General features: G+C 28.9%; 1 protein-coding gene across 1 annotated transcript; it reads right to left on the reverse strand.

Annotated features, from left to right (window-relative positions):
- Window positions 1-957: 957 nt before the first annotated feature.
- On the reverse strand, window positions 958-6,632 carry LOC100572106 (beta-hexosaminidase subunit beta). The gene is made up of 8 exons (XM_003248208.4): window positions 6,263-6,632; window positions 5,845-6,040; window positions 5,652-5,767; window positions 5,363-5,568; window positions 5,090-5,202; window positions 4,230-4,425; window positions 2,548-2,767; window positions 958-1,411 (listed from the first exon to the last, which is right to left on the reverse strand). The coding sequence occupies exons 1-8, from the start codon at window positions 6,452-6,454 to the stop codon at window positions 1,067-1,069; spliced, it is 1,584 nt and encodes a 527-aa protein (XP_003248256.2). The 5' UTR covers window positions 6,455-6,632; the 3' UTR covers window positions 958-1,066.
- Between the last annotated feature and the right edge of the window lie 9,654 nt (window positions 6,633-16,286).

A 16,286-nucleotide genomic window follows, 5' to 3' on the forward strand; every position in this document is an offset into this window, starting at 1 on the left:
TCTCGTCGTGAAAAAAATGTTTTGCTCTATAAAAAACTTGAACATTTAATACATGGCTCTTCATATGATGTTACTGCCTAGTGTAATTAAAATAAAAAGTTGATCGTAAATTCACAATAGTTTTTTGAGTTAATAACTTAAAAACGCTTAGCCGTAGATACTTGACATTTTCACCAAATGCATATTTTCATTAACTTTTTCTATATTATATTGTATATTTTTTTTTAAATATTTTGATACTATTTGAACTATTTATAGACATTTTTAATTTTAAATTGTTTCTACAATAATTATAGATAATTATAGATAATTATTATCAATCAAAATTAATTGAGTTGAAAATCGGATTACTAAAAAGGTACTTAACGGGACGCACTAAGCCCCGTGCAGGCTACTTAAACAAAAAAATGTACTTTCCTACAATAGTTTCCTAATATAATAGGCTGATAGACGGTCTTCGCTCAGAATCGTTTTTCGTACCTATGCAATGATTTATCATTGAATTTAACTTAAGCACATATATTATATTCTATTATAATGACTTATCACTGAATTCGAATTTAACACATAAATACTATTATAATTTATAATTATTGACTTACTCCTAATAACGAGGTACACTCGACACCCACCACAACTGTAATTCGGAGACGTTACCGAATTTCTCCCTCTTTAAATTTTAATCATAAATCAAGCAATAAAAGTTTGTGCTTAAAGAGGGTCGATAATCATTGTCACGATGCTCAATTATTTATTTCAATGTAAGTACTAGTGCAGTACCTATCAAAATGGTTAAAAATTAATTCCCCTTTAAAATTAATGATTATTTATAATATATTATTTTGTATTTAGCTATAACGTCCACAATACAATGTTTTCACGAATTAAAACTCTCTAAATCGTTTTTTTACCAATCCGAATGGAATAAAAATTCAAAAACCTTTTAAAATAGTGATATTATATTATTATTTTGTCTAATACATGTTTTCTAACGGTATTTCCTATTCATCTCTACAATATATAGTTATAGTCTTTATCAAATATAAGATACGACATTAATATGGTTCTAGTAATGACAATAGCTAGGTCCGTTTGCTGGCTGAGCGGGTATTCCTCTCCGCCTCATCCTGCAAACGTGTTCCTCGATCCTGTACTTGGCGTCAGTCTCGTTTAGCGTGTATGACCACAGCACTTCGGCCACGGCGCTGGTCCTGGGCCACGTGCGTGGCAATAAGTTCGTTTCGTCCACGAACTCGCCCCACATGCACGCCTCGCCTCCCAAAAACAAACTGTTATCGCCGACCTCGGAGGTCGGGTCGCACCTGTAGAAGTTCGACCAGTCCGCTCCGTACTTGATGTAGTTCAAGTACCAGCAACTGGAAAATAGTGCCGGATGTCCGCTTTCCATTATCTGCAATGGCGAAACCGGAAATGATTTTATGAAAATTGTATATCGATTTTCAGATACGCGCGAAAACGTATACCTACCTACGAATAGATAATAATATTATTATCACGATCGATCGTATCGCGTTATCTGTTCTGAATAGCACCTACCTATATACCTTATATTCATTATTCGTACATCGATGATGTTATGATGCTCGGATCATAAAAGGTTCTGTGTTTTTTTTAAGGAGGTAGTGGGTGGGTAACGGACAATCGCCAGTTGGTGATGATATTTTGTTTTAACTATAATCTATTAAAGTACCTATACATATTTTAGTAATAAATACGCGGCAGTCGTTACAAATATTACAGTGAATGTCTTTATCGGGTTATATTGACGGTGAACGTTGGGTGAAATATTCAATTAGTCTCTTAACAATTTTAAGTTCATCAAGTCACAGCCTTTATGATTTATTGACGTCATGCGCGTGTGGCGTGTTTGACGATTTCGAACGAAACATTATAGATATAATAACCTGATTTCTTTGTATAATATATATACCGGGTGATTATTTTATAATTGAACACCCGTTATTTCAAAAATTATAAATTTAAAAAAAAAAAATTTATTTTATTTTTAGTCTTTAAAAACAACATTTTTAAAAAAAAATATAGTTTTTTGAAAGACAACACAGTTTTCATTTCATATTTCAAAGCAGAATATTTTTCGATACATAATACAAAGTTATAACTATTTACAGTTTTGATGAGCAGAGTGGAGGGGTACGCCGGGAACCCCTCAAAATATTGGTCCCCTACTCCGCACCACTAAACTTTAAATACTTACTTATAACTCATAAACTACTCATCTTTAAAACGATTGTTATATGTATCAAAATACTAAGAAAAATATTCTGCTTTCAAAGATCAAAAGAAAACTGTGTTGTGATTCAAAAAACTAAAAAAACTCAAAAAAAAATTATGGGGATAAAAACATAGGTTTTAATAACCACGTTATTTTGTAACGTCTTTAAAACATGTGAAAATTATATTTTCAAAAAAATTAATACTTTTTGAATACTGAATTTCCTACTCTAAATTAATCACCCAATATATAATATTATAAAAAATATTATATATAATATTATAAATACTTGCCTTCGACAAGATCGAATAATCATAATAGTTCTTCCACACATGGACCACGGCGTTGGGATCGAGGTGGATGTTGTCGTCAAATATTTCTTCCCACACGATGGGCACGGTTTTTAAACTTCGCGTTATGTTGAAAATGTTTGCGAAGTAGTAGTCTTTTAATTCGACGACGTTCTTTATGTTATTACGATGCATAAAGTTTTGTACCTTTTTGTTCGTGAACCTGCAGTCGACGAAAACCAATTTATTATATTTAATATATAAACCTAACACTCGCATATTATAAGTAATTTGGCGCAGAATTGTTGGGAAATGGCTGAAACAGATTGGATTTAAGTCCACCTGTTGTATACCTGCAGGGTTTACGGTAACTTTCATAATTTCCAAATTAAAATGTACTGTAGATAAAAACCTAACGTAACCTAACCCAAGATTTATGATCAATTTTATTCGTACATAACATTATGTTTAAAAACGTGGCTTAACATTGTTTTCCAAAATATTATGAATCGGCATTATACAACGGTTAAGTATAGTGATCGCTTTTTGGTAATTAGTAAGAACATTGAAAATAGTATTATCATTGTCTTATGATATAATAGATGTACAATAATGGTCTAAAAATATAAACGTGTGTACGACCAATCAGGTATGGTGGTAGGTTAACACCGTGTCATAATATTTATATTTGCATTGACACATTATTTAAATTTGGTGAGTCCAACGATTTATATTCTGATCGTGTGTGTTCTGTCGCACTACGATGCGTCATATGCGGAAAATACCATAAGCTATTTGTTTTTCGTCGGAATCGCCGGTTTTATGTATGAAAGTTCAAAAACCAAATTATAAATGTTAAATTTAATATGAAATGGTATTATTTGTATTTATTTTTATATGATTATACCTATTGGATATTACTAAACTATTTTAAACATTATATTATAATAAATATAATGTAGTAAATCTGGAAATATCAAATATATTATTGATTATATGTATTATAATAACATTTAATTTGTCAAATTTTAAATGTGGAATTACAAATATTAACGATCGAAGCAAACGGTCAATTTTTCAATCTCGCAAGGATGTGCAGTTCTACAATTTCTTTAGCCCCACACAACATTTGGGAAATAATAATATTTTGTGAATATTTTGAAGTGATTGAATAATAAATATTTGACTGATATAATATTGTATACATATTATCTTCTTACGATAGTATAAAATTGTACTATAATATTATTGCATAAAAATGTTGACTTAATATTTTTATAAAGTTTCTAAATTTAATATGAACTTCTAGGCCATAAAATATAACTAAAATATTATGTCCTAATTATTTACGCAATTTTTTTAATTATTTTGACTACTCTAATATATTATTATTGTCTTGAAAATAAACCATATTTAGAAAATATTAAAATGCTGTGTGGGGGCGAGCTCTGTTCTAATAGTACATTATATACTGCTTACACACCAAACCACATATAAACTGCAGGGAACAACAATTATTAGATTATAAAATTCAAATATTTCGTAATTAAATAAATATCATATTCATTTGAATACCCCTCCTCCCTTCCTTCTTTAATCCCGAGCCTGACTTGAATGCGGGACCTGGTATGGCAATATTATATTATAAATTGTAATAATGCATAAAAACAATAAATTGTCAATACCAGCACGAATTATCTACTTCGTCGCCACCGAGGTGTAAATAATTGTCTTGGAATAATTCGCTGATTTCAGAAAATAGCGTCCTGATAAAATTGTAGTTTTCCTCGACCGTCGGGTCGATAGGCCCAAATTCATTTGGATCCGAACACTCAGTTAGTAGTCCCGGAATACCACCGAGTCCCCAAGATAACGAATGTCCTGAATATAAAAAAAGATCATACAATATATGAGTTGTCAATAATAACACTTCTATTCGGTGTTCTTATACCTAATATATGAGTACCGGGGCTTGCATTTGAAAAAAAAATTCTGTTTTATTTTATTTACAATTTAAACGTTACACAATTTTTGCGTGTATCGCTATATAAAATAATGTTAATACCTATTAAATTTAAAAATAATAACTAATGCTGGTAGGCAATGGCCCGGATACGGAATATACCTAATAATATAATCAGTTCTTAGATTGTTTGCATGAAATAAGTGTTTATACGAAACCAATATTGACCTCTTAAATAAATAGATTTTAAAATATTTCGTTTTACGTTATTTTTCGTTTTATAATATATTTTATAAATTATGTTATGCGTTATGTTTTGTTTAATGATAAAATATAATATATTTTGTTAATCGATATGCTTTGTTTTGCGATATTTAATCATTTTTGATTATTGCTTTCCGTTATAATTACTTTTATAAATTCCATTCGTTTTCATCAAATATAACGTTAGGTAATAATATAACGTTTGCAAGCCCTGATAGGTATACTAATATTGAAATAATAAAAATAATATAATGTATGACGTACAATACGCATTACAGATTTTTTTTTTATTACTTGTTCTGTGGTGTCCGTACTTACCTGGGGTGTCGAATTCTGGAATAACACGAATACCTCGAAGTTTTGCGTGTTCGATCACACGTTTGACGTCATCTTTCGTATAAATTGCCGATTTCCCGAAAGCTCCTCTTTCGCTGTACATAACAATAATATGTAAATATAAAAATTACGTCCAATAAGGACAGCGCCAACTGTCATCGATATATTTTTTTAATTGTTTAAAAAAGAAAAAATTATCATAGGTAAATTTATTATATTATATAAGTACAACACAAATTAGTTAAAATGTCAGACCTCAGGTTCGGAAAAGCGCTGCTCTGATACGGGAAGCTCTGGTCGTCTACTATGTGCCAGTGAAACACGTTCATTTTCGAATACGACATGGCGTCTAGAGTTTTCGTGATCGATTCGATAGGGAAATAATGACGAGACGTATCTAATAGAAATCCACGATGCCTGAATTTCGGATAGTCCACTATTGACGTGCGCCGAATCACAAACTGTGTATATTATATATTATGATCAAAGTTTACATCATAAAATCGCGACGTTTGTGTGAGTGTTAAAAAGTTTAAAATATTACCGTGGAACCGTCCGTTTCCAAATAAATCAACTGAGAAAATGTTTCTAGACCTCTGAGAATGCCCCAAATAGACGATGCAAGTAAAAGTCCACTGGAATTGTTTATTTTAATTTCATCTGTACAAAAAAAAAATCAAAATTGTATTAATATGTACAGTAAGAGAGATATTAAGAAAATATAAAAAATACTCTACATTTTTCGTCCATATTTAACGAAGGATAATTCTCACAGGGATTTGTCATCTGCACATTGAGCACTTCCATCTTGCCAATGATTAAGTCCGTAGATAAACTAGTGTTTTGATTAAATTTTTTCGTAGCCTTTAAAAACAGCATAGAATTATACCGTTTAAATGCATCTTGAAGGTCGTCACAACTATAACCTGTAATCTATAAAGGAAAAATTGTTCTAACTGATGATGTTCAATTTAATACTGTCTATTTAATACCGTATACTTACAAGCAATTATTATTAAAATATTTTAATACGCAAGATAATATTATAGGTACCTACGTTACATTATTTAAAATATAACTTTTATTATAAAAAATTGGTTAAAAAAATTAAAATCATATACATGTTTTAGTTATATTTTATGTGTTTGGTCTTACATTGAAATGAAAATTTTCTGGTTCAAATGTCAAATATTCATCGTAGATGTGTTGCAGCACAGGTTTCGGCCACACTTGTCCATTGGTCATTTTTACAGTTGGTCCCACATTTTGGTTGAATGATTGTGGTATGGAGAATAAGAGAATAGAACAAACAACGAATGAATTGGTAATAAGATTATTATAATGCATATTGTCTGATTGCAGATCACAATATACTATTATAAGTGTGTCATATGACAATGCTCGCAGTGAATTGAATATTAGAATTTACAATTTAGTGTATCAGGTACAGTATGTATATAACGGTCATAATACTTATGGTAAGTTAATATAATAAACGTCCACCGGCTACTGAGGCTATTGAGTCAATGCGCCACCTAAACTCGACAACAATAAAGATAAACTAATAATAATATGTATATGTATAATATGTATACTCTCACAGATTACATAAAATGCTATACAATAGCTAGTGATATACTGGTTGGATATTTACCCAAACTATGATAAATTATGATAAAATCGACTTACGAAGCGACTATATAAAACAGCTGTAAGAAATATAATACTACGATATTATCGTAGCTATATGCACTATATAATTAATAATTGTATACTATTTTATGTCTATATCACAGAATATGTGTAACTTTATACCGAAGTGTTTCTAACCGTATTACTATAATACGTGTATAAATACGGTTCATTATAATACTAATTAGTAGTTACGAATGTTTGGACTTTGAGAGCTACAGATTATTGTTTGGCTATAGTCGTTTCAATGTGTTACCAGGTCCGTAGGTCACCTTATCAATACGGATATAATTGGCAGAAAACCGACAGCTACCAAAATAGTAAACACAATAATTATTCACTGAAAAATATTTTATGTTCTAATGTTCTGTTGTTTTATTGAACCTACCTATTAGGTACCTAACTAGTTTATCGTGATGTACCATACAACATAATAACAACTTACTATACAATTATCGTGCATTTAATGCACTAAAAACTGACGAAATATGCATGAAATTATAAAAATATGCTCTTATTTTTCTTTTAAATAGTACCTATTGTCTAATTAATTTATCAAAAACATTCAAAAAAGCTCTAATAATTAAAATAAAATGTTTTATTTTTTAAATAATAAACCGTAATATGATTATAGACTTTTTAGTTTTAATTTTACAAAATTATATGAATCTCGGAATAGCCTTTATGTTTATTGTTAATATTACTTATAAATATTTAAATATAATAGGTACCTATAATCTACAAATAAACCACCCACACAGGATTTGGGAAATTATAATATTTTAAAGTGCTTGAACAATGAATAATTGACTAATAATATTTTATAAATATTTTCTTCTCATTATAACAAAATATTGTGTCATGTGATTGCATAAACATTTTTACTTATCCATAAAAAGGCGGGTAAGTGGATGTCACTCTGCTGTACAGTAGGTTACAAGTGGGTCACTGTATAATGGATAGTATTAAATTTGAATTCAATGATATAATATCACTGTATAAGAAAAACGATTCTGAGAGGAGATGGTTTGTCAGTCTAGGTATTAGACATACCTATTATAGGTATACTTATCTATAGTATTAAAAAAAAATTAGGTATTAATAATAAATTCCAAATTAATCATATCACAATATCCATCAGGTAACACGTTATACATCAACAAAAAACCATGGTACTATCATAGATATATAATAGTATACTTTAGAAGTTTCAAGTACCCACAAATAATATTATACAATCATTACAATCACAACAAAATAACTAAAATAGTTATTCCAGGTTTTTTTTATATGTAATTTCGTCCAAATTTGAACTTAAAATTACTATAAAAATAAACTGTGCTTATGTACTTCTTAGAATTTTGGGTAACAGAATTAAATAAAATTTACGTGGAATTTTTTTATAGATTTTCAATCCTTAGATATAAATGTTGAACATTTTATAAACGTTCAACTACAAATTAATTATGCAATTTTAAATTTGATAAATTTTGTCAAAATTTTAACTTCAAATGCTTATAAAAAAAATTGTGCCTATGTATTTTTAATATTTTTCAACTGGTATTGTGACAATATATCAGGAGCCTTCCATTACATTTTCACGCTTTTTTACCCAACAAATAAAACATTGATATTTATAGAAAAAAAAAACTAAAAAAAAATTGAAAACTTACAATGTCCGTAAATAGCTCAAAAAGAGTCAAATTATTTTCAAAATTTTATCATATATATAAAATGCTAATATAAACATTCAGTGAAATTTTCGAGTTTCTACAGTCATTCGTTTTTTAATTACAACAAAATAAGAAAATCGTTATGTAAGGAATCGAGTGAATATCAAATGTTTGTAAAAATATGAATTTCAAACGCCCATAAAAATTTAATTTGAGTTTCTTATAGACATTTTTTTTTTTGATAAAGGTAAATTATCCTATAAGGAATCCTGCATTACATTTTAAAATCTTAGTTCTAAAAAGAAAAATTTTTACGAATTATAATCTCATAATAATTTGGTAATTTTCGCGATTTTTCCATATTTTGTCAATTTTTGAACTTTAAATGCTGTAATGGGCATGTATTAGAATGTATAACTGAAGGTATTATAAACCGCTTTTACTTATTCGAACCATACTATGCGGTTCTCCTTGTAAAAGCATTTAGCAATCTTATCCATAACAACCTATGAACACAAGACGGTGGTTTCTTCAGTACGACAACAACAACAACTTTTACGACCACCCCCAAGGCACCTGCGAGTTCCGTATACTAACCAGATAAAAGGAGCTGACAGCATATATAAGGGAGACAGGAGCACAGCCTGATCAGATGTACCTGGACCAGCAAGACCAAAGTCACTTCACGCCACCAGCCATTTTACACCACTACACCGCTACACCGCTACACCGCTACCACCACGAAATCATTCTACATTACTACTATATTTTCATAATTGACTGTTCTAAATTATTAAAACACATTTTATTGCTTTGAAATTAGTATTATTATTTCAAACTACATCATAGTTTGGATTCTGAAAGGGCTGCACGTAACAATGCTAATAAAAAACAACTGTGACTAAGGATTTTTAATATTTTTCAAATGTCATTGTAACAATATAGAAGGAGCCTTGTATTAAATTTTCAAGTATTTTTACTCGACAAATAAAGTTTTAATGACATTCATAGAAATAAAAAACTAATTAAATTGGAAACTGAAATTGTCCGTAAACAGCTCAAAACAAATCAAAATATTTTGAAAAATTTATCATGTATAGAAAATGGAAATATAAACAACCAGTGAAAATTTCATGTATCTACAATGATTCGTTTTAAAGTTACACCAAAACCAAAATCAATTTTTTCGAAAACAGATTTTGCGTAAAAATTAGCCGTTTTTCCTTAATTTTTCTTTTGTTTTTCACGAAGCTTTTGAAAACTATTAGAAATTTCATATTTTTACCTCCCGAATGCACCAACTAGATTCACTTTCCCATCAAACAAGATACTGTTGTAGAAAATCGAAACAGTTTTACTGCCCTAAACCGTGATGACAGACACAAAAGTAAAAAATAAAAAAATAAAAAAACACACATCATTGTAAAATCAATACATTCATCGTTCCACTCAGAATCTAAAATTTATTTTGAAAATATATAATTAAAATGTTTTGTAATTGTTTTTTGAATTTCTTGGCCAAAAAATATAACTAAAATATTTCCTAATTATTTACGCAACTTTTTAAAATATTTCGACAACTATATTATTTTCCTGTGAATATTTTTACCATAGTTAGGAAGTATTTAATGTATGCTCACATAATATGGGCATACAGATGTGAACGATACGAGTGGGCGGTAATGGCTCTTCACTGTAATATATAATACACCATGATATTATTATGTGTATCACGGTTCCTGATCAGATTTCCATAAACCTACAACACTTATACAATAATTAATAGCAATCCGAAATTCAACAACTACCTATAAGCATTTCTATTTTTACGCTATTGCAATGCTCCTTTGCTAACGACATTGCATAAAGTTAGATCCGATGATTTTAACCATTTACTTGCACTTTTCCGGCACTTCCTATAATCTAGTTGCAATTTATTGAGCAAAGGTGTCAACAATGATTCCGGAAATGAGTATGAAACCAAATTACGTTTGAGGTTCATTCACCGGCCAATAAAATATGTTTAATCGAGCATCTAAATACCTTACGGTTAATTTATATTTTATAGTTTTTATATAGGTACCTACCTCATATTGTTATTAACAAATTTTAATCTCCGTTGAGATAACCAATAAATTGCATAGGAATTCCACTATTTTTGCTTAAAACGATTTCCATCTTATCGTGTGTGTCTAAAAGAACTAATTCTTGGAAATCAGCCTGCTCAGCATTCAACTGAACCATTCAGTAAATATTTGTGTCACTAAAAAAATAGTTTTCCACGTTGGGAAAACGATTTTTAATTTTGGAAAAAACAAAACAATTGAAACCAACAAAATTTAATTTAATTGTTGAAACATTGTTTGATTTTGATTGATTCCAAGGTTTGTTTTTACAACGTAAGCTGTCCTGCCCTTATACGTTTAAAAACTTCCCTGTTATTTCCACTAAAAATAATTACCACCTGTAAACCATAAGATAATATTACGATATTATTCATATTATTCATGACCAAACTTTGATAATAAAATTAATGTAATTTCACCATAATGTAACACTACTTTTTTTTTTTTAAGTTGTATAATATTATCTACAATGCCTTATCGTTATTATATTATTATATTACTATTATAAATATTAGTATAAACAAATAGAAAACGTGGTGCATGTAGGTAGAGTATGGATTAGGTTAAGTAGGGTCACTGCAATGGGTATCATTGTATACGAAAAACGTTTCTGATCGAAGACGGCCAATCAGCCTATATTACTAAGTATATATTTTATGGTCTTACCTATAATTGCTATAAAAGTATTTTATTTTATTATTAAAATAATTAATTAATTTTTACCAAAAACATTATATTTGAAAATGTCGTCGTGTACTTAAAATTTAATAATATACTTTAAATGTTTCAAGTAGGTACCCACGAATAATAGTTTTTATAGTGCAACACATTAACTATATTTGTTATTCTTCGATAACTTCGTCCAAATTTTAATATAAAAATTGTCACCTAGTATAATAGGGATTACTTGACTATAAATATTAATATGAAATGGAGTCGATCATAAAATGGTCGGTGAATCACCCTGTACACTTGTACAGAATTTGGTGACATAAGTTATTTACTTGGTGTGTAGTTTGCATGTATACCTATAACCTACCAACCCATATAATACTCACGTGACCTTTTAAATCTTATTTTCTCTCCGTGTTCAGTTGCAACGTGCCGCGTTGCAAATAGAGATCCGTTCAAGATAATTAAAATTGTAAAAAAAAAAAAAAACGGTTTCTCTGATACGTAGCTGGGTTTATGTGGAACTCGACAAACATCATATACACTCGCACACGTCCCCTAAAGGGCATATTTTCTTTTTCGTATTATTACATATTATTATAGTTAGGTGACGCCGATCTCGTTTCCGATAAAGTCGTAGCGAAGGCCTCGAGCGTGGCAGTGATTATGTTATAATATTATCTACTATACAGAGTGATCCACCGAACACACTTATCCACGTTTTTTCCTTTAATGTTGAATTCGTTCGAATATTCTGATTCTTGGTGTTTTGAAATAAATAGTTATAATACCATCTTTTCAAATTCCAGATATTTTCTGTACAAACTTAAGCATGTGGCGTCTTGTGTTTTACCGTCTATTGTTTATAGAATTATTTGTTTTGAAAAAGTTAGTCTAATAAAGTTAATCATATTTATTATTTATTTATTAAGGTACCTTCTACCTGATTTTGAAAATGTACCCGATTCGAAATTCGAAAGAATAGTTTCTCGGTTACTAAATTGTTTACACTAAGGGCAGCAATAATTACCCTTAAAAACATTTCACTAAAATATAAAATATATGTAATATTACGGGTTCTAGTCTTTGAAAAATGTTGTCAAAAATACAGTTTTTATTGTACAAAAGTTTATATATTGAAATCAAATAATATGATATACTTGCACACCTCTGGCTAAGTCTTGTTTATAAATAACAAATTTTTATTTTTATAATATTTATTAATACATTATTATACATAATTTAATATACGTAATTTTATCAATTTTGTAATACCACCACGCCACGCCAATCTAGATTTTGACAAACTCGCATAAGCTATGAACAAATTTGAAATTTCCATCTTACTTCAAATTAATTTAGATCTTTTAAAAAAATTTGATAAACATATTAACATCCGCTCCTTATAGTCATAACGAAGGCCTCAAGCTTGTCTTGATTGTAATATTATCAATCATAATATAGACCGATTTAGACTTCCGTTTTTCCATTAAAACTGAATATCATAAAATTCTGATTTTTGAAATTTTGAATTTTGTTTTAAGTATGTCTTTTAAAATTCCTGAAATTGTTTGTACCTAATACGAGTGGTATCCTGTGGCGATACGAAATTCTGTTTTTTTTCTACAAACGTAGACCCCGTGTCGTGAAAACCAGTTGTGCAGAGTGTGCATCGCATAATATATGTCTCGTACTATACTGCAGGGTTTCAAAGGGTCTGATAACTCGTATTAAAATTATTAAAATATAAAATATTTGTTATTGATTTGGAAACGAAACCAATGTTATTTAATATATTATGTTTACTAATTTACTATTGTTACTATATTGTCCGTGGCCCTATCAAAATTAAGGAGCACAAATATAGATTTTTGTCCTTATTTGCATGCGTAATACTATAAAGAGGACGTCACATGTTGTCTCCATCTTACACACCTACGACACGGAAAATTTTATTTTCGTTCAGCAGTTACAATATTGTGCGGTTAACTTTAATATATTTAGAATGAATATTTAACCTATTATCAAACTTTTAGGTAAGAACATTACCTATATTATGATGTGTTCTGTTGTTAGTTTTTTACGATATTTTAGTTTTTAAGTGAGTTCTGAGTATGTATAATATTAATATTTGAAAATATTGAAAATTTTATTAAAATATTAATATTATTAGTAGTACCGTACACACGTCTCGTCTTGTTGGTTTTAGAATTCGTGACCACTGTTTTTTTTTATTTTTGTGGTTCCGACAAAAATAGTAACTTTTCGTGTTAGTTACAAATACTAATATAACCTATGCAACACAGATATATATATCTAATTTAGTTCCACTTATTATATATTTCATCTTATTCAAACAATTTAAGTTTTTGTTTAGAGTAAATTATTGATAATTCTGATAAATCCTGATTATTTATTGGATGTTTTTTTTCTGTTTATTTTGATCAACTTAATTCAAAATACGAAGGATTAAATTCATTATAAAATCTATACTACAGGTTGATCGATAATTTATACAATAGTTATCATAATTGTACGCAGGTACCTATTTAAATATTATTATTTACTATTTAGTACTTATTTGTACCTATCTAGTATATTTTATTGGTTAGTATTTTACACGTTTATTTTTCCTGTATAGGTACCTAACTACTATGGAATATATTAATATTGTAATGATTTTTTTTTTGTTAAAGTTGTCGGCATACGAGGTTATAATATGATGGGCACGCTAACAATTGTAAATTTCTATCGCATATTATTACTAAAAATGATTATACCATCAATTCGGTATTATATTTTTCATTAAGCATTGAGTATAAATTGTGTACATTAAACATGCGATAACATAAAATATTATTAGTGTATTATAATGACGTCGAACTACTGTCTAACGTCTTCTCCCTTTGTAACTCCCAAACAATCGTCCTTCGATATCCTTGCAACGGTGATTGGGCCACAAACACAACACTCTGAAGAAAGATAACTGTATTACACATTCTAAAATATTTTAACTTCTAGTTCGTGTTGGATTTATTTTCGGTATAAAATTACGAACCATTTTATTATAAAGCCTACTACGGATTAATTAATAATTTATGCGAGTTATGATAATATTACGTAGGGTACCTATATTATTATTTACTATTGAGTACATTAATAGTATTAATTAGTATTTTACATGTTCATTTTTTTTGTGTGGGTGCCTAACTAATAGTGATGATTTTTTTTCTTGTTATCGACATACGAGGTTATAATGGGCACGCTAAACATTTTAAATATCTATCGCTTATTATTATTAAAAAATAATTATACCATCAACTCAGTATTATAATTTTCATCAAGCATTGAGCATACATTTTGTAAATTAAACATATAAAATATTATTAGTGCATTGTAATAACATACGACTATGTAACGTCTAACTACTGTCTAACGCAGGGGTCGGCAATTAAATTGTATGGCAGTCCAAACAATTTTTGAGGGCTAGAAAAAACTTAAATAGCATCTAGTTAATGAATAATGTATTAATTTTTGTACAGTTTAAGCTGTTTAAAACAAATTATTTAACATAACAGGATATAGGTATAATAATGTTAGCCAGTTTTTTTTAATTTGGTACCTGCTCTAGGAGTTCAACTAATACGTAATGTTTTCAAGATAGAGAATGGAGATTAATTAATGTTGAACGATATTTATTTTTTAAAAACGTCATTTTAAACACATCATAAAAATAAATCAAGTATCTATTACAAGCGGAAAGCGTTAAAAATAATATTTTTCGTGGTTCAGTTACTCCTCCTTTGAGGGCCGCCTATTTCCGACTCCTAGTCTAACGTCTTTTTCTCAGTCTCCCCCTCCTCCCCTTTGTAACTCCCAAGAAATCGTCCTTCGATAACCTTGCACTGGTGCTTGGGCCACAAACATAACACTCTGCAGAAAGATAACTGTCTTACACATTTTAAAACATTATTTTTTATTTTCTTATAGTTATCGGCATACGAGGTTATGATGTAAATTGTACATTTCTATAGGCTAATTATTATAAAAAAGATTAATATTAATTTTTAAAATAAATTTACAAACGTTTAAAACACCATACACTCAGTATAACTATATTATCATTAGGATTGAGTCGAGTACTTACAACAAATAATTGATAACATAACATATAGTATCCATACGTGTAGTACACATTAAATATTAAATATGCGATAACATAAAATATATATACAAGAAATAATTAGCGCACTGGCGTTCGAAAAACACAATTATCTGCACCGAGATTTTAAATTTTTTTAAAACATTCTAATTAGTTCGAGTTCGTGTTGGATTTATTTTCGATATAATATTTTGAACCATTATACGATAAAACCTACCATGGATCGATCAATAACTTATACGAGCAATAATCATATTATTATGTGCATACCTATTTAAGAGGATGTCAGCGCACTTTGTTTTCTCTCTCTAGCCCACGCGCAACATAGACAAAACACATTTACGCAGAATCATTTTTTCTATGTTTTTAAGTAATGTTAGAGTAATATCACCCATTAAAAAAAAGATAGAGAATAATATTTTCGAGGGAATGGTATATCAATTTGTCTAAATATTGTCTCAAAACAATTTAAACATAATTTAAATTTAAAGCATTGTTTTGATTATTTTGAAAGTCGAATACAAAGTCAAATAACAATAAAATATAAAATCGATATGTCATTCCCTCAAAAATATTATTCTCTATTTTTTTTTATACATATTACCATCACAGATTGAAAAATTGTATTTATTTAAAATTTAAAACTGTTGACAATTAAAATATTTCTTATTTAATTTTTAAAAAATATGTTTCTGTTTTTTATCATAATATAAATGATTTGTGCCTTAAATAGTGGGTGATTATGAGTAAGCAAATTTAAGTATGTAACATTTTAATTTTTTCTTCCATCAGAGTTCAGGTTTCTTAATTTTAATTGACTTGGCCCACCCTGCCACAAATGTCTGTGCACGCCT

The sequence above is a fragment of the Acyrthosiphon pisum genome, chromosome X (genome assembly GCF_005508785.2).
Source record: "Acyrthosiphon pisum isolate AL4f chromosome X, pea_aphid_22Mar2018_4r6ur, whole genome shotgun sequence".
In the NCBI taxonomy this organism is placed as follows: Eukaryota; Metazoa; Arthropoda; class Insecta; order Hemiptera; family Aphididae; genus Acyrthosiphon; species Acyrthosiphon pisum.

Bases quoted from the DNA above. Each gene is read 5' to 3' on its own strand.
- LOC100572106 (XM_003248208.4), bottom strand. From the start codon at position 6,454: ATGCATTATAATAATCTTATTACCAATTCATTCGTTGTTTGTTCTATT. The intron at 5,768-5,844 runs GTAGAGTATTTT...TTTTTTGTACAG, and splicing joins GTTAAATATGGACGAAAAAT to ATGAAATTAAAATAAACAAT. The intron at 5,203-5,362 runs GTCTGACATTTT...TGTTATGTACAG, and splicing joins AGCGCTTTTCCGAACCTGAG to CGAAAGAGGAGCTTTCGGGA.